At 40.7% G+C, this 25,615-nt stretch overlaps 1 protein-coding gene across 2 annotated transcripts in view; it reads right to left on the bottom strand.

The window, feature by feature from the left end:
- mcama (melanoma cell adhesion molecule a) overlaps positions 1 to 11,899 on the bottom strand; it is a 50,696-nt gene extending 38,797 nt beyond the window's left edge. For both annotated transcript variants that reach the window (XM_085798444.1, XM_085798445.1), the window contains exon 1: positions 11,712 to 11,899. In XM_085798444.1, the coding sequence (XP_085654570.1) occupies positions 11,712 to 11,778 (67 nt within the window). In that variant the 5' untranslated portion in view covers positions 11,779 to 11,899. The remainder of the gene's footprint in view (positions 1 to 11,711) is intronic.
- Between the last annotated feature and the right edge of the window lie 13,716 nt (positions 11,900 to 25,615).

Consider the following 25,615-nt stretch of genomic DNA (forward strand, 5'->3'; position numbering starts at 1 on the left):
TAAACCACAAACTGAACAACAGAAAGAGACAAAAATAATTAGGCCTGCACTATGAATCAGCTGAAGGGGAAAGTCCCACACAAAGCATGAAATGTGAGTTAAATCAGGCCCTCTACCATTGCACTGATTGTTGAGCCTCGGGGGCTGGGATAACATTTACAGACAGCACTGACACAAGACTCTGAAATCCTGCTCTATGCATAATATCATACACAGACACCCCAACCCCACTCCTTTAAACAAAGATTATTTTTAAAAAGCAGATAATGGGCACATTTTTCATTTAAACAAAGAAGACTGGGTACGAAGGATTTCTAGAGTGCAGAGTTTCACTAAGAGAATTATTAGACATCGTTCGAAAACAGTCTTAGATTGAGGACAGCTAATTTAAGATCTAAGCCTATAGCTGGCTGCATAGTTTATTGTAATGAACTGACTCATTGGGAGAAAAAAAACCCCAACACTGCCAGATGTACAGTACGTATGCCATATCCATGGCATGGCACAGCCCATTAGCAGAGAGAGGCAAACACCATGAAAGACGCTCTGGTAAGCCCTGGGGTCATCATGAATATTCATCTGCACATGTACACACCAAACACAAGAGATGCCTTTTCCTCAAAGTCGGTCTGCATTTGAAAACTGACTTCATTTTAATTTGACAACAGATGTGAATGCAACGTGACGTGACAGGCAACTGGCTGGCACAGTGCCAGACAGCCCAGAGCTTTATCAATTCACCTAGATGGATGTGGAGGAGAAGAACTGCGTGCAGTCTAATAATGCAATGGTAAGCACATTCCACAACATGACTGAAATGGGTTGGACTTTGTTTCTGTTGGTGAAACGCCTGTCATATGATATTATGATCAACTGATGGACTTTATGCACGTTTATTGTGTCTATCTATATGTCTTTTGTTTTGCTTTTTGTCTGTATTTAGGGGAAAAAATACTCAAGAAGTCCATGCAGGATAAAAACTGATTATTTTTTAAATCTCCAGGAAAAGTGGCCTATCCTCACAATTCTTTTGCCCCAAGCTAAAAGACTGCATCAAGTGTCTTTGGTTGAAAACAGCACAAACTCTTAACACATTAAGATGCTATTTTTGGGCGGTGTCATAATAAATCACTTTCACCATCGAGTGCATCTGTGGCCATTAAATGTCAGGTGAGAAACAGGCATTACCTGCTGTATTTGCTATTGTTACTTTCGTCACACGCTCATGATATCACTGTGCAATTTAATCCAGGTGACGAGCTGAACACTACACTCCATCTCTTCAGGCATTCCCCGGGTGACACACACACACTGCTTGGTTTGGCAGCTTGACGTACCACCCTGAGAACAAAAGGAATCAGGAGGACTTGGCATTCCTGGAGACAATGACGCGGTCTGAGGGGATGCCTTCAGCAAATGCTGCAGACGAGTCGGTGGCCTCTGCATTGTTCCAAGAAGAAACACTATCTCCTATCCATTACAAGACAGAAGACTTAAAGATACAGGTGGAACTTCTAACCGCTGACATAGTGCTGTGGTCACATTTCACACACACCTTAACCCCTCGGCATTTAAAAGGGAATCTGTGCTTTCCATCTAGCAGAAGTAATCTCATTATGGAGCCGTTTACAGCGAGTTATAACTCAACAGCCTCTCTAATTAATGGGTAACTTTGCTGTGCTGTGCCGCAGGCTGTGTTGTTTAGCCTTTGGGTCTTGATGCTGGTTGTAGCTGCTAGATGTACAGATGAGATTACCACTAAACAGCAGTTCAGGTGTTTTCGTCATCATGTGCCAAGGTGTTATGCACAAAGCAGTGAAGTGAGGTCGGCCTCAGCTGGAGGGGGGTAGAAAATTGCCAAACTGCAGACATTGATGTAAAAACATCACAATGGCAGGAAAGGGCCAAACTTTGAAAAGAGCATGCCTAACTTTTACCCCTGTTTCCAGTTTTTATTTGCAAGCTAACGCCTGTCGCCAGTGGCTACATATTTATCGTAGAGAGAGAGAGAGAAAAAAAAACTTTCCAAAAGTATTTCTTATCAACAGTATCAAGACACAACATGCAGCATCTGTCATTAGTTGACTGTTTTTAAGCATTCGTTTTCCCCTGGTAAAAGAAAATGTGCTGCACACTACAATGATCTGGGTTATATCCGATTTTATGATGCCAAAAAAAAAGAAATGCTTTTAATGCCAAACTGAACTGGTCCTGAAATCAGACTGGTTTTGCTTGGCATCAGGATGTTTTGTCCATGCAGACTTGGACGGTCTGGAGCTACACATATCCAGCCTCTAAGAAACTGCTCTTGAAAAATAGGCTCTCCATGTGGGTGGTATGTTATGGAGTGCCAGCTTTATGTGCTGGCACTTGGTCAACCAAAAGAGCTCATGTGACACTAACTTAAATGTAACACAAAGATTCTTGTTCAGGCTCCCACAGATCATAGATGGTCAGAAATGAAAAAGACTAGTGATGGTGAGTTCCAGCACCATACCATGCATTTATTAAGTTAATCTCACCCTTTAAATCTGCATGCATCACTTTCATGTGTTCAATCAGAAGTGAGCAAAGTAAATATTCCCAGGCTCTGTCCACTGCACTTGAAAAGAGAAGGGAAAAAAAAACAAAAAGGCAAAGGAGGGGGCATGAGAGAGGTGTGTGAGGAGACAGGGGATTGGGGGGTGAAGGGGGGACAAGGCTCAGAAAAAGCGGGAAGTAGGCAAAGTCCATTGTGGTGTACTATTTCTCTGTAACGTGAGCCCCTGCTTGTTGCCCCCTCTCCAGAATGTGCCTTGTCCGATGGATTGGGGCGTCAGGTGTGTGCAGCTGCTGGTTAAGCTCTGTTTGCACACCAAAGAGGGAGAGAAATGGGAAAAGGAGGAAGGAAAAAGCTTCTCAATGAAGGCGATGCTGGTGTTTTTTTTGTCTCTCCCTCTGGCACCAATGGGACTCATGCCAAGACTTGGATTGTGGCCCAAGAGAGTGCCATGTGTCCCACAGATGGGCCTTCTAAATATGAAGGGGACGTCATGTACAGATGGTCCAATTTTGCCTGAGTAGAGTTTGGAGAAAAACGTCCAAATCTGCTAAAGACTGAAACACTCAAATGAATCTCTTATTTCAAGACAGAGGGAGGAGGAGAAGAACATACGTGTCTTATTCTATGTAGACGTACATATCCTCATGTATGATATTACATGCATACATGTAACTGTAGTATATTTAGCCTGTATAATGAGTGAGCAGGACAACAGATGTCCTTTTAGTGCTCTTGCTTCAACAGAGGGAACAAATTTAATATAAATACACTCATCTTATTAAAGATAATGGTGCCACCAGATTGCGTCTTTGCTTCCATTTCTACTCCGTCCTGTCATTTATTTATCTTTTAATCTGCTCTGACGAAAAGTCACTTATTGTGAGACAGCCTGCGGGTGCGCCATATCATATCGCTCAAGATACGATCTAATCTAATTCTTAATTTGATTTTAAAAAAACCATGTCTTCATATTAACAATATTGCCTCGTGGTGACATATTTACATCGTGACTAAACACAGCATCAGTACATACGGTTGAAAGCCAAAAGTACGTGTGTGGAGGTGGTTTTATAACATTAATCACCGGAGAAACAGAGCAGAGGCTCTGATATCACACTACAAATCATCTCATTACTAAATTGACTAGAAGACAAGACACATCAGGATCCGTCTGATTCAGCTGAGGTGACGATGACTGATTGATCACATCCTTCACCTCGTGGTAATTAATCAGCTAAATGCTTTTAGTGACAATATCAATAATTCAAACTGCTGCGGGAGTTCTTTCCTGCACTTCTGCAGTTTGTTCACTCACAGCAGGTGATTACTCTACTACTGGACAAGAGCAGTCATCCTCTACGGAGGAAGCAGGTTGTCTACTCTGATGACAGCGAGGAGGTGGGGTGAAGTTACTGAATGTAAGATGTTTTCGCTCAGAAAAGTGTCACATGATAGGAGCGCGACAAATCAGGGAAGGATATGATGTGGCTAAAAGAGCCAATCAGGAGCGCCTGTGTCATCATCGTCATCAGAGTTTTCAAAACAAAACAGGGTCAGCAGTGTTTCCAAAAGTCTGTGTTTTATGGGCTCTATAACTCCGGACTAGTGTTGATGTCAGGTGTAGACATTGCAAAAGTGATGCATTTCTGAAGGTTTTAATCAGTATTTGGTGCTGAAACCATTTTAAGGATTTTGTTTTATTGATTTCTCTATCAATAAAAAGTTTAAGAGACACTTGAGCAGGACAGACTGGGATCATGCCATTGTGCTGCAAAAACTGGATACGACTGAGTTGAAAAGCTAAGACCTATCCAACCAGGTGGAAACACACCTCTACATTCACCACACTGTTCCTACAATACCGTATACAAATAATCAATCCGGTGCTAGCGGTGCAGCACAATCCGATATTTGTGATTCAAAGAGGCTTTTAAGTAACAAACCTCTCTGCTCTCTCCCAGCATGATGAGAAAGATCTCTGGTGTGAAGCCCTGTAGCTCTTTAGAAAAATAAATATCATAAAAATGTAATTCATGAGCACATGAACAACTGCAGCCGACAAATGCCGGAGACATTGCGCACGTTCCTGACACAGTGTGTGATAACTTTAGTGCTCTGGCTGACACCACTCCCTCATGGGCTCTTCACACCCTGAATGCCCATGGATGTTCCTCCCTCTCACCAGTAATTTCCTACATTCCTCCTCTCGGTTGAGTCTCAGCCATCTCCAGCTCCTACAACAGGTCCTATGGGTGGACCGATCAGCGTATGGATTTTTTGCAGCGGTGGATGATGTGCTTTGAATAACGCCCCAGTGAGGGATGTTTTGGGCAGTACTTCAGCACTGGAGAGGTAGTCGATACGGGAGAAATTCCCTCCCAGAAGGCCAGAGATCAAACTACAGAGGCAGCTGTTGGATATAAAAATCCCACTCAAACATCCAGCATCCACTGACTGCAAATACACTACACATGCAAGACAAGGCCCTTGAAAACACTTCAGTTTAGGCTTAAGGGTGGATGTCAGCTCTGCTCCTGCCAGCTAAACAGCTCCGGCTTTGATTTTCCAAAACATGTCTTGGATGTTCAGCATGCACAGGCTTTAAAGCACAGACTGAAAACAACAAACACACACAAAAAACTAGGCTTTTACAACAAGGTGAAGAAAAATATGTAAAGAATTCATGTTGATTTCCTATCATTACAACAAAGAAGCATTTATATCAAAATAAACCATCTGCAGACTTTGCAGCCAACATGTGCACGCAAAAAGTTTTATTTGTTTTTCCCAAAGCATGATGGGTATTTTTACAGTTATGTTTAGGTAAAGAGGCCCTTTGTATGTTTTCTCTGCTGTTGAATGGGATTTCATGGACAGGTGCTTTCCAAGTGCTTCAGCCATAATAGTGTTTACAGAACAAGAGATTATAACACGCCCGCTGAGCATCACTCAGGGCAGAGTGGATGCCAGAGCCAGGTGGTATCAGAAAGTGGCAAGTATGGACTAGCTGGTCAGCATGCTAACTTCTAACTTGGCAAACTTAACTTTGCAGCATTAGAAGGAAAACAATCACTTTCAATTGAAGAAGAATGGGAAGCAAGTCGCATCTAATGAAGATACAGCACAAGATTTGAAGTGTTGGCTTCTTCAGTGGTGTCCAAACTACATCATAAGGGACAACTGATGTCTTAAAATAAGTGTGTGTCCACTAGACTTGACACTGGTTGATGCTTCATGCATGCAGGCATCAGAAACATGGAAGTGGGTTAAATCTTCAGTGAGTGTAATGAAAAGAGTTAATTCAATAGGATCTATGGTATCTGAGTGCTCACTGTGCCGACATACATGTTAGCTGAATTAGTTTACATATGCCTTTAGCAAGGCACTATTATAATACCACAGGGATCAAACAGCGCACTCTCTTTAATGAAAACAATGAGCCAATACATTAGATTATATGGCTGTCATGCTGGGCTATCACTCAGGCAAATGCACTAATCCCACATGAACAACTGCAGCCAACAGCTGCACACTTCCTGCTCCATCCAGACATGCCCAGCAGCAGCCGAGGAGCACAGGCATTCACAGGCGTTGAGCCACAGACGGATGAAGAAGAGGTCAGGGACAGCAGCCATTATTTACATGAGGAGACTGACTCACTCTCCTGGCTCATTTCTGGATACTTCACTACTACTTTATTGGCTGAAAAAAGTAAAACACATTTTTTTCTATCTGGCTAATAATGAATGAAAAATGATGTCACAGACAAACAATAATTTTCCTTTCCTTTTCCTAAAAATAGACAATAGATAATCTGATCAGAGAATGAGAGAATGAGATCAAACACTGATGGCTTGACAGTTGTGGACAGTAACTTAGCTGTTATTGTACTGTACACCCTGGCCTGCACCTCTATTGCAAATTGTAAAAGGTCAATACATTTATTTACATACTGAAATAAATGTAGTTTCCTCTCTATTGTTTGACCTTGTGGTCAATTTGAATATCTCAATTATGAGATTGATAGTTTTGAGTTATAATTTAATGCTCTTAATTTAATTTTAGAATATCAATGAATCTACATAAATCATATTGAATGAATGCATTTAATTGGTTCCCCAAAGACTTTGTGTTCAAGGACACAACACACCCACAGCATGTAGTGTAGGGATAAAAAATAGCATTTATACAATGTTTATTTTCATACTTGATTAATCATTTGAATAAATCAAATTTCAAATGTCAAAATATGGTGTGAAATGAGAAGTGAACCTAGTTCTTGATTTGTCTGTTGTGTTGTCTCAACTGATGATGATATATGATGAAATAAAGTAGAGGAGCATTTGAGATTCGATTTGGTCTTTTTGCTCAATAAGTCACATATTTTTGAAAAACAACCTCCAAGCTGCTAAATTATTACCCATCTAACTATTATCAAAAAAATCTCCATCAACAACAAACTTATACATGTTGTTACTCTGGACCAAGCCTGGACACCACATGTTTGACACCAGTAACCTCAGATGACTTCAGTCAGACTCAGAAAGCTGTGTGTCCATCAAGAAGGACACGAGTTGTCTCTGAGAGGCTTCACTGAACAAAATGGTGCAGTTGTTAGCCACTAAGTCCCTGGGCTCTGAAATGCTTCTGCTCGTCCATTAAGAGAAACCGCAGGGACGTTGTCACATACGACAACTGTAAGAGACACAGGAGACGGGTTTTATTCTGAAAGTACTACAAACAACAAAATCTATAGTTCAAGTCCTTAAATAATGGAAATATTTGTTGTTGCAACTTGCAGGAGTGTTGTTTGAAATGACGTCAGACCATAAATCTAGCTCTATACCATCTCACACCTAGTTCCTATGTCACACACTGCCTCAGGTAGTCAGCTCAATGTCTGGTTATGGAGACTGCATTTCCTCTGGAGGTGGAAGATTAACCACTAATAGAAGGTCAGGATGCAGCTACATGCTATATGTAAAACCACCACTAATACATAATCTCTGTCATTTGAGAACATTGATGCAGCCATCAAAACACAGCATTTGATGACAACGTTACAGGCTGATCAGTCAGCCCAAGGGAAGTAACATTAGCCAATTTACTGTGTGAGTGATTGATTTAATTGATATTCAGTGATTGATTGAGTAGAGGTAGAGTTTGACTTTAGCTTGTATGACTTCTACAGCAGGGAGCGAAGATCATTTCTAGTGAGTCAGGATAGAGTTAATGATTCTGACTAAGCAGTGAACAAATTTGTGGTAAATGCCATACAAGCCTTGGTTTAAGTTTGATTGTTAATTACCGTCATTTCTATTAGTGTTGGTGTCGGGCTCATCTGGTGCCTGGTCCATAAATCACAACTTAAAGTTGCAGGATTGAACCACAGTGAACTACAAAGCGCACAATGATTATAATGAAGACACACGTCACCAAGTACAAAAGTGTGGCTCGTTGATATGTTTTTAATAGTTTTTCGACGAGAGTGGAGATTTATTGCGCAGAGTAATGAGCTTTCAGTTTGGCTGCACACACAGCATTTATAAGCTGAATCAGTTTTACGTAACATTGGGTCTTTGCACTGGATTTCATGAATTTAACAGGGGAAAATGAAGGATATCACCAACCTTTGAAGATATGAAATGATGTCCTTTGCTGTCAGTTAACAGCATTTCAACAAAACGTGGGAAGACTGGCAAAAAGTGAGCCCAAGGTCACTGAGCATGTTACCTGTAAGTGTGTGCTTGAAATTAAACTACTGTCATGTGTAGTTACTAGTGACTGTCAGTGTCACTACTGTACTGTATTGTGTCATGAACCATGTATCCAGAAACTGAATCATGGGGAAGAGATAGACCAGGGGTGTCAAACTCATTTTAGTTCAGGGGCCACAAACAGCAGAATTTGATCTCAAGTGGGCGGGACCAGTAAAATAATAGCATGATAACCAATAAATAAATAAAAAGGTTTTCCCTTTGTTTGAGTACATTATAAAGATATTTCTAAGGTTAATAAACTATCCTTTTACAAAACATGTTACCTGACATAAGTTGATAGAAATATGTGCAATTTAAAATTTTCACACTTGGAAAATTCATCCTGAGGGCCGGATTGGACCCTCTGCCGGGCCAGTTTTGGCCCACGGACCGCATGTTTGACACCCCTGAGATAGACAGACAGCCCTAACTTTCACAACTGCTGCCCTGTCATTTTAAGTTTACATAGTTAACAAGTCCCTGTTTTGTTGTTTAAATTGCAAAGGGAACAAAAAGCTTTAAGGGTCCCTCAGAGCGCTGACATACACTGAAGGATAAAGCCTTGTTTGGTTAAAAGTATTTCATAATGGCATGAACCAAGTAAGTCTGTCCTCCGTGTCTACTTTGTGTTCTGTAAATGTCATCGTAAAAGCCCTGCCGCTGCCCTGATTTACTGCACAACACGGGCTCCACGACTTGGCCGCTCCTGTAACAAAACATGACCATCATACTGATGAACAGCCTGTTCAATCAATAGAGGTTGGCGTACAATGCATCAGCCAAGCTACATGTTTGGGTTTCTTCTCGTACGCGGGATGGGTCCATTTCCATACAGCACAAGTGCTTTTAGCCACAAATCGTATTCAAGCCAAGTGCCCTTCAAGGCCCATTAGGGGGGAGGTCAGTTTTGACAGAGGCTGGTTGAGAAGCTCTTTAGAGGGCCGGGTCTCTATCAAGGGCCAACAATCTAATCCAAAAACAGACAGCTTTACTCCGTCTCTGCAGGAGATAGAGGGGAGATGAGGATTAAGCAGAAGTAACCCAATTAAGACAAGGCTGATGGACTAAAAAACAGGGATTTAAGCGAAAAAGACGGATAAGGTCGGGACAGAGTGAGTGTTGTCCTGTTGTGAGATACAACAAGGAGACGAAGGAAGGTTTGCATTTATTTAAAAACAGTAAAGCTTGCTTGAGTCAGGTAATCCATCAGTTAACCTCATGTCTACTTTAACTGTGGAAGAAAAACGACAACTCTTATCTACCACTATTCTAAATTGATTTAATTAACAATAATGTTAATCTGACCAACCTGCGGGGCACAGCACAGCACCCAGAGAGCGTACTGCTACTCTGTAGTTCACCTTCAAAGGCAGCAATCAGATGAGTATATTCTCTTGGCTTGATAATTAGCTTTTCAAGACTAAGTTCAAGTATTTCTTTGAACTGCATCACCCAGAGTGCTCCATCAGCAACAACTGATGAGAGTCCCCAACACACGCTTTACCCACTCAGCAAATCTAAAGTAACTAAAAGAATCTACAGATTAACTGAGAGAGAAACTGAATATTTGAGGTAATTTAGGAATATTTGACATTCTTGCTTGAAAAATAACCTGCATGATTCATATTTTTATCGATATTAAGTCAGTTGCTCATTTTCTGTAAGATGAGTAACCTTTACTGTCATTACACAAGTGCAATGAGGTTGGATGGTCACTCTTAGCACTGCACAGAGCACGTACTGTACATACAATAGAATACCAAAGAAATATATTTATATCTCACTAGATAAAAATATACAGCCATAAAGCTTCACAGGTGTACAGTGGAAAGCCAAACTGAAGGCCAAGTTCGATCATAGGTGTGGTCTGACCCATGAGTACTGAGTAGGTGACTGTCTGGTGCATAATTAAGTAAAGTTCACTGGGTTCTTATGTAACAGTGTCGTAATGACTAACTAAATACTAATGGTTCTGAACGTTAACATGGTAGTACGTACTACATAATTTAGCAGAAGGCTTTCAAGCAAAAACGTCAAAAAAGTCTCTGGTTCCAGTCACTCAGCTGTGACGATTTGTTGAATTTTTCAGTTTTACATCATTAACTCATCCGGTATGTTCCAATTGTGGTCCATTGGTTGGCCAACTGATAAATGAATAAAAATGTGCTTCTTCACACTGGTTTCACGCCTCAACATTGACCTAAAAAGCCTACGTTTCAATCAAAGTTGGATCTTAGCTTTAAAGTGGATACCACACCCACACACCAACAGGCTGGCAGGCTGTATGATGACAAGTGTGGCTGCTATAACCATACAACTCACCCGCAGGTGATAAACATCTCAAAGCAACTCTCAGTTCAAGATGGTTCATCTCAAGGGGGTGAAGATCGGCATATCAACAATGCAGGTTGGAAACACATCACACAAACCAAGTCTGGCGCTTTCAAGTTTTGGACAAAAGACCTTTGAAGGCTTGACCTTGGACTCTTAGACACTATGATTGACATTTGGTGGATTAATTGAGAAAGTAATCTGCAGATTAACTGAGAATGAAAATAATCCGCAGTAGCAGAACCCCTAATTTTGGGGAAATACCTTTGCAAAAAAAGAAGGAAAAAAGATAGAGATTCAGGCGCGTGCACAGTGCACACACAACAGACAGACAGTACCCCACTGCACTGTCCTGTCCTGTGTGTGATGCCAGAAGCCTCCTCGTCCTCATTGTCTGGGTAAACCGGTCAACACCATCTCCACCGGGACTCGGAGGTGACCACGCGCCTCCTCTCTGGAGGAGTGGGACTCTGCTAAGTTTGGTCCTGCGGTTCAAATAAACTGCTGCGGTCTGTTAGATGTTGGCAGCAGTCGTATTAAACCTTATAACGACTTCTCCAGATTCAAAACACTCTCTGACACAACCCTTTAAAATCAAACTCCCCCTTCACATCCCGGTGCGTTTCTAGACGCTCCCTCATTTAACTGCTGCGTGTTTGTCTGTTAATTAGTGCGTTAATTACGCAGCAATTACTTACACCTTTGAATAACGTCAAACGGCGAGACTTTCGACTTAAAACATCATGAAAAAAGGCAAAGAAACAGGAAAAACTGTTAAATGTGTGTAAGAGAAGCAAAAAATCCAACATGCGCTTATTCTAGTTTATGTAAATTTTCTTTAAAATTGCGCAGAGCAGCTAAAATGCGGAGAATACACTTTTACTCGAGGAAACTATGTTTTAATTAAGTAAGAAAAAACATTGCAACATGTCAGAAACATTATCATTACAGCATCCGAGAGAAGCCACACGTTGTATTGTCATTCAAACTCGTTGAGAGCGGCTCTCCTCCTTTACTAAACTTTAGTGCAAAAAAAGAAAGAAAAAAAAGACAAAATGGTGAATGTGGTGTTAACTCACCGCTCCAGCCGAGGAGGAGGACGTGAAGAAGAAACAGCGGTACAAATGCTCCGCGCTGGAAAGCCATGTCTCTCGGTGCTCGTCGTATCCAGTCCAAAACAAACTGAAGCTGAAGTGGTGTGTGTGTGTGTTTCAACGAGAAGTTAGAGCAGCAGCCCGGAGGAGACTGAGGAGGAGGAGGAGGAGGAGAGAGGAGGGGGAGGGGGAGGAGGAGGGAGCTCAATTAGAGCCTCAGTCTGGCGGGGTCCTCCTATTGTGGGGGGCTTTCTGTGTGTGGTGGTGGGGTGGGGTGGGGGGGCAGCTTATCGGTGTTTAACCTCTCCTAACTCACGCAGCATACACTACTTCTTATGGTAGAAAGTCCCTCTAAAGGTCATGACTAAATAAGAACCTTATCGGGCCTCCGCACCTTTTAACCTAAATCACATGAATCCAGCAGGCCTGGGACACTTCATGTGCACTCAGCACAGTGGCTGAGTCAGAAATTAAATTTTGAGGGGGGGTGTATAGGGAGGGGGGCAATGTAAATGTAAATACCCAGGACCCCAACAAAGTAAATAAAAACCTCCGAATCACCTCAGCACCTGGTGGGTATAAAAAATATGTTGTATTAGCTGTAAGATAACAGATCTAAGACTCTGCTTCACCTGAAAATCACCGTATATCCCATAATCCAGTGGGAGTGGAGGAAAAATTGTGTGGCAATATTGTTGATACATGGAGGCTAAGTGTTTATACTAGAGTTTGTTGTTAGAAAAACATCCACCAATCAATCCATTGAGAATTGGGGAAATAAACTCTTAAAACAGCTTCTGTATCAGTGCCACTGAAAGTAATTTTTTCCATCAGCATTATAAAATAGGTGTTAACTGTTAAATAAATGATTTTACAGACTCTCTCTTGAATCTAAAACCACTTTTGTGCTCCATGACTTTAATTGGTTAACTATTGTGTTTACTGCAATAACCAGTGGAATTAAACATCCAGCAGTATCAGAAAACCTTAATATTAATTATTTAACATTACACCCTGTATGAAGACAGTTTGTAGTTTCTATTTGAACTGTGCCTTTAAGTTCTTTAAGTTTTATTATGCTCCTTCTATTCTGAGACAGAATGGGAGAGTGCATGTTGGAAACCAATCCGCCATAATTCTGCAAATAAAACATGACTCCACTTGAGCTGTGAGTAAAACTGTAATCCTCAGTGAGATTCAGGCTCCGTCACAACACAGTGATAATATCATACTGAGAGAATATTCTTCTTCTACTTCTGTCTAAACACTTTATTATTGATTATCCCCCCAAAATACGAATGCTTAATGGATGTATAAAAGAGGAAGGTGGCCTATTGAGGCTGCTTGTGTAGCGGGCCCTAATTATTCTACTACGTCGTTCATATTGGAATACAAGTATTCTCATTTCATAGAGGTGGAAAAACTGTACGGCTTGTGCTCAAAGGAATCGTTTGACATTTTGGGGAATAATAGCTTATTGCTTTTGTAAATGGGACTCTCATATCTACAGCCAGCAGGCGGTTAGCTTAGCTCTTTATGTCCAAAGGTAATGAAGTCCACCTGTACCAGCACTTCTAATGCTAACAATAATAGAGACTCAGCAGTAGTAGGCTATCGATCCCCACATTTAACTTTGAGCAAGAAAGTTTTTAAGGACAATTTTGAGTATGTGTTCCTTTTAGGTTGATTACTTCTCTTTTATTCTGTATGGATTATGTCACTATGTTTTACAGATTTATGCAGAGACATACAGTCAATAAAACCATACAACATGATTATAAAATCATACAAACAGACTGAAAATGCATCAGTTCTAATAACACAGCAATATGCAGTAATAAAACATTCAGAAATGGGTAGTCTGCATCATGAATACCATACTTCTATTTGTCTCCTTTCTTAATAAATATAGATATCTCAGAGTGCTTCCTCCACCACTACACTTTTTCTCTACATGTTTGCATGTTTATGTATAGATTTTAATAGCTTATTCAAGTTTTTTTGCCAAACCTCTACACATTTTTATAAGAAATGTAGATTCCTGACATACAGAATTTATTATTAGATAAGATTCATACCACACATCTTACAGAGTGGTGAGCACAGAGCGTTTTCTCAAGTTTACCCTTCAGCTACATCATAATGCCAGCGCACACAGAGCTGCTTGATACACCATTAACATCACAAGTATAACGCACAAGTTCAAGATATCCCATAAACAACCAGCTGTTTTCACTGTGACACACAACTCAAGTTGTCCTCACTTTTGTGGATTACAGTGTTGACACTTGACTGTGATTAACGAGGCAGCAGCCTGGTGTTTGTTTGCTGGTTTGTTTGTTGGGCTGATGGCTGAGACAGCAACTAGTTCAAGTCTCAGCACCGCTCCCGACGTGGATTTACTGGTGCTGATGCAACAACTTCTGCTGGACATGAACCTACGTATATCACAAGCTGCTCTCTTATCTGCTGATTCTTTTTGGTTGCAATGCGCTCAAGGCTTAAAACCAAAGGAGACTGTGTCTTTGAAGCGGTGACTTCTAAACTTTAAAGCTCTCCACATGTGTGAAATGTAGCTCAGGCAGCAGTGAAAGACTTCACTTCACTAGATTTCTATGTCTAATTATTAATCACAGCTTTCAATTTGTATTCTACTGAAAAGCATTTTGTGACATTTACTTTTAAAATGCAAATCAAGATTCTTCTACTATTATATGAAACACAAAGGCCATGTTAGAAATCATTAACCAGAAAACCACCAACAAAGACCATTATTGGTGATGTATCAGTATCCAACACCTTAACCAACCATTTAAATTTTAAATGTTCTTCTAATACTTCCAGATGTGCACACATTTTCATTAGGGCTGTTAATTATTAAAATATTTAATCAGAATATTTTTCAAGCGTTTGGTGGACAAATAAAAACAGCTCTAATTCCAAAAGCAATCAAGACTATGTTAACTTTAGCACACCCTTCAACTCATGAATACATTTGGGATGTTGCACATGATACAGGTTGGAGACAAAGGTTAGAGACACTGGATCTCCTCCAATAAAGTGGTGTTTTCATGTGCCACTGTGGAGTCACCTTGGCCAACAGCTGCAGCAGAAAAGCTTCCTGGAGTTGGTCAGCCAGCTGTCCATCCTCTGTCATACGTGAGCACACAGCACAGACATTAGACATGGAGACGGAGGTCTTGTGGTCACAGAACACTTATAACCCACTACAAGCTTAACATGAGTGCTTCCAAACATACGCAGTGTTGTGACAGCCTGATGGAGCTGTATATTGTAGCAGTGCATGGTGTCATCACCAGACAGTGCATCCAAAAATAAAAATAATTGTATCATCACAGCTGTCACTTGTTCAGTATGTTGTCTAAAGCCTAAACAACTGGATTTATGACCTGTTGCTTCATGAGTCAAGTTTCTATGAATTTTGCTATTTGCTGGTTAGAAAGTAAAGGCAAGAAAACATGCCTTCACGTTAAATTACACTATAGACATTGGTTGATGAGTTTGAAAACATGTCTGTCTTTATTTGGTAAATTCATATGAAGTGAGATGACAAATTACACAATAAAATGCTTGTTCCCTTTTAGGTGTAGTGGAGTAATACAGTATAGAGATCAACTCATCTGAAACTGAAGTATCTCTACATCTGATCCATTACAGTATCACAGGCTGGCATGGTCTCAATGTGTTTTTGATTCTCATTTAAAGAATCCCTCTCAACCTTAAACAGTAGATAACATCTGCTATTTCCCAACAATAAGGCAGAAAAGTAGATACAAGTTTTAAAAGCACAAAACTTTGTTAATTCTCATTTGCTACTAGCAACTGTGAAACACAGCTGAGAGCTCAGAAATAGCCATAACAGAGCCTTTGGGTTAAGATTATTTTGTCACACAATTTTGTGTAACAGACTTTAAATTTTCCTGTATAATCCCTTTAATGGTTTTGGGTCCATGTGACCATGTATTTTAGGACACTGCAGGAAGTCTGGAGTTCAGGTTGGGAACCACTGTTCCTGAGCATTAGCGAACATTCCTGTGCGACGGACCGACCTCGCACCTATATGAATCATAACTCAACCAGCATTTGTCACATCAAAATAAACCTGATACAGGCCTCGTGGTGAAAAGAGGACGGCAACAGCTGCACACATGTGTAAAAGTCTATCTTGCACCTCATATCAGGGAATATTTGTTTTGGGTTTGTGCCAAGTTCTCTCCACTCTGGAGGAAACCATCTCTCATATGAAATCTATCTAGCCCTTACTCATGAGACATGAGTCTAAGCAGGCTCCTCGTGAAAAGGGTTTTTTTTTTATGCAACTGTTGGCCCATACATTTTCTCCTTTGTTAATGCCTGTAGCTCACAGTGCTCTGGCTCTTTCCTCCTTACCCTGAAGCATGCCCCAGATACCACATTCCTAAAGAAATCTAAGCTCGGGCCCCTTTTGATGTATAAAGCCTTGCACCATTCAACATTTTTATTGAAAATCTCAAGATACTTTCTATCTAATTGATTTCTTTGTGAAGGCTTTATTTTGCAGGTCAATTTTTCCAAATAATGTCTTGGAAATTTTTCCTGGAAGGAGCTGGTACTGACAGAGACAAAGCTCTGGTTGGTTTAGGTGCTGCGTTAATTTGGTTCCACATGAATTTCCATGACAGAAGTTTCTCCATTTAAACCAAGCTGAATATCAATTACTCATTCACTCCTTATTGTCTCCAAGATTGGAAGTCTCTCGGCTATGGGCTGATCAGTCTCTCTCTGACTTGTTATTTGTGTAAAATTATATGGCTCTTTCCAAGCAAGTTCTCCAGGAGATATAAACTGAGTTTTAGGGACCTGTAAAACAATGCCACCATTCATTTATCATTTTAAACATACTTAAGAATTTCAATATGGACCACAACAGCTGTTACTGAGCCTTTGAAAGCATCGTTCTTATGGTGTAACGTGGGCAGCACAGTAAAGCCTTTCTAGCATGATGACATACCGTACGTGTTGCACTGCGCCAAAACCCCAAGAATTCGAAGATATCCTTTTAGGTTCCAGATTTCATCATACTGGGCAACTACATGTCCTGACTGTGGGGTATTTTGTGCAGGGCTGAATCCTAATATTGTCAAGAAGCCTCAGTTGAATGCAGAAATACTTGTAATAATTAATTGTCGTGATTGTGATATTTGTGTGATGTATGTGCAGCCAGATCTGGTGAAGAGTCTCTGTATCTCAGATGTATGTGTGCAGTCATGTGACTGAGGATCTGCTGTTACTAACTCCTGTCTCATTATTCAAAGCTTTTTTCCCCTCTTCAGTCAGAACAGTAATTCCCTCTCCACTGAAGTAATTTCACTGCTAACTCAGTCCTGTGGAGGGTGTGGACAGGCATGTAGCTGCACCCTGTGACAGATGGTACAGCCAGTCGTGTCTTTAACCTGGCATCAGAGTGGATCTTCAGCAGGAGAAAATAACCCCCACCCCCCTTTATGTGGAGGCGCTCCCATAAGTCAGCTCTGGCAGGACTTTTTCAGTCAGTTTTGAAATGTTTTGCCAGAAGACCCCAGGCTTCAAGTCAGTCTCTTCTTAAAACTTCATCTCGTACTGTATCAGTTTCTTTCCTCTTGACATGATTTCAACTTCTCAAACCATCCAGTAGATCTAATGTTTTTATTGTTCCTTTATCGCATCCTTCTTCACATATGCTATAAAACCAAAATCATTCAGTCGAACTGTAATAATCAATTGTATTAGTGGAAGGTGTTAGGTGTAGCACCAATATTTCACATTTATGCAACTAGGAATCAAAAGCTAAACTAATTTGACAAGGAAACTAAATATGTTTCATTATATACTTGATAGATAGAATGGACATCCCTCCCATAGGGTTTTGATGGCCTCCCAGTTTGGGAGTCCTGTTGACTGTCAGTTCCGTTATACTTCAGTAAAAGTCGATACTTATCTCTTTAATTCTTGGCTCACAGATGTGTCGGTTTGGCCACAGGAATATCACTGGCCTTTGGAAACGAAGCCTGTTTTATAAGAGGGGAAAGAAAGTCAGAAGCTCGTGTGAATAAAGTCTTTGAAGTGGGCAGTAATCCCCAACCCCATCTGAAATATTTCTTTTTGCCTGTAATGGAGAGGAGAGGCAGAAAGAAAGATGATTCCCCTCTGCCAAATCTTTCTTCTACTGTATTTTAAATCAGCAGTGCCTCTTTGTTATATCCCTCCCCCTCACTTTTGTTTTGCTCCGTTCTCTTTATTCTGGCCATCTCTGGTGCTGCTGTGAGGAGAGAGAAGGCATGGGAGGATAGGATAATGGTGTCAAACTGAAGATTTAATGGTCACACTGGATTATAACACACAGATGTTGAGTACACACAGTCCATCTACCTTGAAGGGGGACAGGTGTCAGGGGACAGTCACTTCATTGTCAAAGGATTTTAATGATCCATCAGCAAATCAGCTTTGTTTTCAGCTACATTCACTCAGATGTTTGGTGTGTTTTAAACTATTCACTTGAAATGAAGTTGAATAAGGTCAACTATTGGAGGGTTGGATTTAGTTTAGTATAGTAGTGGTATTTAGTATTTTGAAAAGTAAATTGAAATGTTGATGAAATTTTACTTTTTTAATGGAAACTTGAATCTATTTGGGGTTGTGACAATGTTTTAATAATGGTGATTTGTAAGTCACATGACTAATCAATGAACTTAACTGGAAACAACAGACACCATCCCAATGGAAGCGAAACAAGACAACATTAAACTTGATGTTTAAATCAGCCAATATCATGACGTCAGACCATGTTTTTGATGCTATTTCCATTGAAAGTATTTACATTTTGTGATTACCTCAATGTTCTTCATTGTTTTTAGTGTTGACAGAGATTGACACTAGGAAATGCAGTGACGTCTCTAACCTTTCACTTCCTCATTTTTTGACAGGAGATCAGTTTGAAATATTGCAGGAAATAATGGAACAAAGAGAAAGCAGCTGCCAGTGATGCTCAACCCCACACTTCACACAAAAAGCTTTAACTATGAAAAGAAAGGCCAACTATTGACTTACAACTCACTTGCTGTTCTTTTGTTGTATTTGTCTTTTTGGAATAATGTGGTGTTAAAGCATGGCTGCTGGTAACATCAGGACAGAAAATCTTTAGGATTATGACTTCAGATACTCACTCCTACGTGATAACAACCCTCTGCACCAACAAATCTAAGCATTTCATACTATAACTTCTGCTTAAACTGAAACAAAAGACTGCATAAGTTGGTGTACACACAAACATAAATGGAATAGTCTACAGGCTTAGTATTACAGGAAAAGGTTCAAGAAGAGTCAAATGGTCAAAAGTGATGCTGTAGAAATATTCAGACTTTATACGCAAAAGCACTGCATCTTACATTTCCAATGATACAGTATTTATCATGAATTTTTTTGCCTGCCTACTTTAACATTCCCATCATCTAATATCTTAATGTCAGAGTGACATCTAACACCAGTCTCTCAGTGTACTCCTCAGAACTGGATGTGATGTTAAATAAAGGGTTAAATACAATACATGACGTGTGTCATGCACATGAATACTAACACGTCACACAGGTATAACTGTGGGGTCTTTGAAGAGTTCAAAGTAGAATTGAAATGTAACCTGAACACTTGTGCGGGCCAACATAGGGAAGATTGTCCAATGGCATAAAAGAGTCTTTGAAGTAGTGAGGAGATTGTTGCTCAAGTTCATCATCATCATCATCCATTTCCCTGCAGCCTGGAGTGAGCCCACACACTGGCTGCTCTGCTCACACAGATTGGGGGCAGAGTGTTTCACCACGGGGGTGCCAGACGGAGTCAAGGACCGATGGTTTGAGCAGACTCTGTCAGAAGAAGGGGTGGGAATGCAAAAGAGGACGCTGCTCACCAAAATAAAATGCCAAGGAGGGGGGGGCTTTAAGGGTGTTCTCCCCAGTTGGAGAAGCTGATTTAAAAACCCTGTATGTGCTGAATGAGGAAAATGTATGTCTATAACTGTAAGAAAATTACAGCAATCAGCACTAATAAGCCTTCAATGAGAAGAGGAGGATTGCTGAGCCAGACACTACATCACTGAGGATTCCTGCATGCAGTAACTATTTTTACTGCTTGTGCTGCGATTCAGACTGAAAATAGCATCTCATTGTGCAGCAACAAAGTGCATCACACTGAAATACTTTCAAAGTTTGGCCAGAGAAAACAGGAGAGAGAAGTGTTAAAATCTTCTTGGCTGGGCCTTTAATTAGTGCATTACCACACCATTCATGTTTACTGCTGTAGTGATTATGGCAAAGAGAAAAGAGCCTATGATGTGGTGGTCTCATCACTGTTCCAAATTAACCTCATATGTGCAAAGCTGTTGGTTTCAGCTGCAACTGCTCCACATCCTCTCCTACTTGTTGGAACAGCACTAGTGCAAACTGGCCAGAGGAGAAAAGGGAAAGTCCATGAGGGGCTGAAATTACACATGAATTGCGTTGTTTTGTCACTGTTCAATTTGCGCTACAATTAACTTGTGTGTTTCTAGGAACCAAAACTGGTCAATAGAATGAATGCAATCATTTGCGTTTACATTTTGACAACACATATTATGAAATGTAAAGAATTCAGCAACAACAACCCATGGCTTTAAAGGGAAACTTTGTTTTTTTTTTCAACCTGGGCCCTGTTTTCATATGTTTTTCTGTATATGTGAGTGATGGATAATACAATTATTGAGGTCACTCCAGTACTGTTGAGCAGGGCAGGCAGCAGCAGCCCAGCTAAGGCTCTTCAACCAGGCAAGTGGCTCCCGTCATGGTTCGCCCTAAACCTGCATTTTTTTCACACTGACAGGTTCAGATAGTTACAGTGTCCGACAACATACTAGAAAGGGGAAATGAACATATGTCTCACTCTCTACCTTTAGCTGGAGGTCGCTGTTTGTTGTGATCTGTGTCCCTAAAAGGGATTTCTAGCGTGGTGAGATTTGGACACAGATCACAATAAACAGCGACCTCCAGCTAAAGGTAGAGACATATACGTTCATTTCTCCTTAGTATGTTGTCCACTTGCCTGGTTGAAGAGCATTAGCCGGGCTGCAGGCTGCCTGCCATGCTCAATACTGGAGCCACCTCAATAATTGTATTATCCATCACTCACGTATACAGAAAGAAAAAACATGAAAAATATGAAAACAGGGCCCAGGTTGAAAAAAAAACGAAGTTTCCCTTTAAGGGAACTATAGGCCGTATTGTGAATTTATGAAGTAATCCAAGTTTCAAGTTCAAAGTATTTGTCGTCAAGAATTCAACCCCATATGTCAGGTTTTGTTTTGTTTTTTCTTATTCTTTTTTATCTGGTTGAGTTTAAAATTCAAGATCAGAATAGGTCTTTTTCAAAGTTCTGTCAATGAGAAAAGTGGGTTTTCACCTCCACTTTTCCATATGTGTGAACATGAGTCAATCCCAGAATGCAATGAGTGAAATATACATTTCATGGTATAAAATCAGGTTGTTGCTTGAACACAACTCAGCAAAGAGTCTATAGATATAATCACAACTCTGACAGCTGACTTTATTCTTTTAGTCTTCTTTATAGTAACGAAATAAACTCGGATGAAGGGACATGAAATGTTGTAATTCTTTAAGTAAAACAGTGTTCCTTAAATTTTATATTTAAGAATGACTAATCTAAGAGTCTTACATAGTATAGAACTGAGCCTTGAAAACACAACAAATAAAAGCATGTACCTTTACCTTACATTAGCTGTGGGGAGATTTCCTGGGCTGGAGGCTTACTGGAACAATCACTGGGTATACAACCCTGAATTTCTGATTAGATTATATTGTAATGTTGTGCGTGCTTGTGTGGAGGTGTGTGTATGTGCACAGCAGTGTGTGTTTTTGTAAGATAGAGGGCATAAATAGGTTATGGGACCTCTGGATGTTTTTTGGGGGGAGGGGTAACTGATTGCACCTCCTGCTATTGTTCAGAGCTTGTGACAGAGTTTGCCCTGAAGGGGGCTGCCATGTTACCATTGACCCCTCGGAAAGATTGTTGCCATGGCCACAAGACGCCTTAATGAACTAATGAATCACTCTGGCACACCTCAGCTCAGACACATCAGTGTCTCGTTGAGGGCACAGGGGGAGGGAGGGGCGGGGCGGGGCGGGGCCACGGCTCCATATAGACACAACAGTCAGTTTGGTTAAAGCACTCCATGGGACCCAGGTGGCCAATTGCTCCCAAATGTAGTGAATCAAAATTGTGTCAGGGCAGCTCTTAATCACCAGCAGACAGCACACTTCACATTCATTCTTCTCTGATTGCATTAACAAGACATCAGGGCTGTGCTATTTTCTACCCACATGAGGCAGAGACTGTGCAGAGCAAAATTTTGTCCTATGATCCATCCGTCAAACAGGATCCAATCTTGCAATAATAAAGATTACAACCCACATTGAAGGAACAGTTCAACTGTGCTGTGATACAGTAACATCCATCCCTCCCTGAGGTCTGAGGGGAAGTCAGGATGTCTCTGGCACATTCTGGCCAAAAAGCCATTACAATCACCTTCTGAAACCTATGATCCTTCATTCACACCTGTCACACCATGACCAGTCAGCTGTGCAGAGGCGAGAAAGTAACCCAGAATTATCTGAGCCCTCCTTTCTATTTTGTCATGCAACTGACAAGGAGCAGCCAATCACACCTGCCCCTTATTCCTACTTTCCAGAGAAAAACAGAGACAAACTTTTCCAAAGCTCATTAAAAAACTTTTATTTTATTTTCTATTTATTTAAGGGGGACAGTGCACATTGATGAATATAATAAAATGTAATGGTGCCAGTGTTAGCCAACAGCTAGTTTCAGACTGTAGTCCTTGCTGTGTTGACCTGCTGCTTAACCTGTGCACAAACAGAGACATGAGCTAATTCTGCAGGTGCAGCGGCTGTGTATCCTGATGTTTTGTCATGTCTGGTACCATCATGCCTGGACAGACACACATACCAAACACCCGTGCCGTGCTTTCCAACCATATCTGACAACCCACATGATGGCTAGAGAGGCTGCAGAGAACTGTTCCCGTCTAAACCACAAAGTTGTCTCTCTTACATCTTGGTTTGTGTACAGATCTGGAGGTGGAGATCCTTCCTTTGGCACAGGAATCTTGTGCCTCCTGAGGCACGAGATGAAGATCGCATGGTGAATTAGTACAATCTCCTTCATTTCTTATAGCATAAATAACTTCAGCCTGGTAAGCAGAGCTAGAGAGAATCAGCCTTACACATGCTGCGGACTGTCTTGGCGTGTCCTCAATTTGCATTTTCAGATACCATCACAATCCTTGCACAATTCAGATAGCAGGAAACCTTATTAATGCCAATTTCAAATGAAAAGGGCCTGTTAAAAGATGTCATTATCCAGATAACATATCCAGATATGATCACATGTTAATAGCCAGGTGGAAATGGGGCCATGAAGTGTAACCCCAAGATAGTGCGACAGAGCTGTGGGAAGGATTTTACACTGCAGGGGTTCAAGTCAATGGGGGATAGAAAACAATGAGCCGAAAGAGGATAAAACTGTGTAGGCTACAATGGGTTATTTCTGTTAATACTGCAAATAATTCTCTAAAGTGCATTGAAAAAACATGTAAATCCAGAGGCTTTTTTCCTCGGCTTTATAAATATAAAGGGAGAGTTGCACCCACAGCCAACTCCTCCATTAACACAGTATAGACAGTTATAGTTCTTTTTTTGTGTGACATTTCTCAAACAGTGTAGCTTTAATGATGGGGGCTCTTGAGTATTTACACATGTTCAGTAATCCTGCTGAAATTTAATTCAGAAAAAAAAGACTGTCTGAACTATAGAGCCGGAGCCTTCAGGCAGCTCTGATAAGGCAGCTTTTGACTCCCTCCCTCCTCAGCCTTTCAGCTGCTGACAGCTCCACTGACAAGAAGTAAGAGATTAACTGCTCCTTTACTCTGCCTTTTTTTTTACAAGGTGAAAACCCTGCAGTTAAAATGTGTATTTACAAAATGTAAGCAATGTCTTCAGCAGACACGGTCACAGACCTTTTACCTTCTCATACACTGATGTGAGATTCTGTTTCTTGTTTATGCATTTAATGGTGCATTATAGAGGGTCAAGACTGCACCCCTTGAAACTGGCCCCCTGTTACTTGAGTGGCAACCCCAAGTGCAGTGGCTAACACCATTAACCTTAAACCATTCAATCATCCAATCACATAAAAAAGTCAAGAGTTTAGTATTCCCAGAGCTGTTAACTATTCAGCTTTCCCCTGAAGTGCACCTTAAAACTGTATGTGTAGGGTTTTTTTTCCATTACTGATCATCTGACAGTATTTAACAGGCCTGATCACACAGTCCATTCTTTTTCAGTATTAGTCATCCTGCTGCAAGAAAACACTCACGCTCTTTAACCTCTTTTTATTGGGTTAGCTAAAAGAAACAGCTATTCTGGACATTTATTACAAAGCCCATTGTTTTCTGCTGCTTTTGTTCTATTATTGGTACAGTTTTTATTTTTATACAGCAAATATGGGAAGACTTAATGGCCAGCAGATATGTTCTATACATATCTGCTGCCATTGATCAGTGCAGCTTCACCCATTAAAGAAAGCTAACTCTGAACATAATCCAGGCAGCAATTACGGCTCCTCATTTCTAGGAGACAGGGTTGACTTCCTGAGCATCACAGACAGCTGTGAGACCACAGTGGCCCCGTGGTTGCTTTGTCCGGAACGGTTTTTATAGTCTGAGGCATCCTGCAGCTGCCAGTTTCAAGTTTCTACTGTTTTATTAGACTTTAGGTTTGTTTAGCGTTTATTTATGGGGGCTGAGCAATCCAAGCCATAATGTCTAATTCTACGTACTGTTGTTTAAATTTTGCGTTGGTATTGTGGAAAGCCACAATTACGGGAATTCAAAAAGGCTGGCATTTAGGTTGAAGAAAAGAGGTCTTGACATGTAATTTAGGATTTTGGAGAATAATCCAATACTGATGTTTGTGCCTGGCAACAGGCTCAGGCAGACAGTTGGCTGGTCTGACGGTAAGAGTGGTGGAAAGATGTATTGAGGTCATATCAAAGTAAAAGTAATATTACAGTAAGAATACTGTTTCAGGTCAAAGTCCTACATTGAAAGTAAAAGTTGAGTAAAGTAAGTACTTAAGTAAAAGTAAAGTTGTATCATTAAGTTGAAAAATGTGAGTCATTTATATATGATTCGATTATCACAGAGGTTTAAGCAGTTTTTACTGCTTTTAGTTGGAACTGTTTCTAACAATCATAAAAGTTGACGACCTTCTCACCAAGCACTTTATTAATACATGAATACTGAACAGACCCTCACTTTGCTCTTAAAACAGCCCCAATCCTTCATGACATGGGCTCCACAAGATGTTGGAAACTTCCCTCTGAGATTCTGGTTATATATTTCGACGACAATCACTTACATAGAGTGTTTGGTCTGAAACACGGGTCTGTCAGTCACTCTGCTCTGCTGTAAGCCGAGGAGAAAACTTTCCTTGTATCCTTGTATCCTACAATTTTTATCCAATGAGGAGAGAGAACGGCATGAAGGGCTGTGTGTGCAGCCAAGGGCTGTGTGTGCAGCCAAGGGATGCGCGTGAATGTGGTGACGTAGGGACGAGGACCAATAGATCCATGACGAGGGCGGGGGCTGCTAACTCCATTGGCTGACAAAAAGTTAGCGAAAACGACCAGATCGCTTCCTTCTGCTTTAAATGTATGACCCAGAGTGGGCTCAAATTCAATTTTCTTTTATGTACAGCTTTAAACAAAATTATAAATTTGCACTGTTGTGCTAA

The sequence above is a fragment of the Trachurus japonicus genome, chromosome 14, assembly GCF_045865225.1.
Source record: "Trachurus japonicus isolate A0001 chromosome 14, Traja_1.0".
Classification (NCBI taxonomy): domain Eukaryota; kingdom Metazoa; phylum Chordata; class Actinopteri; order Carangiformes; family Carangidae; genus Trachurus; species Trachurus japonicus.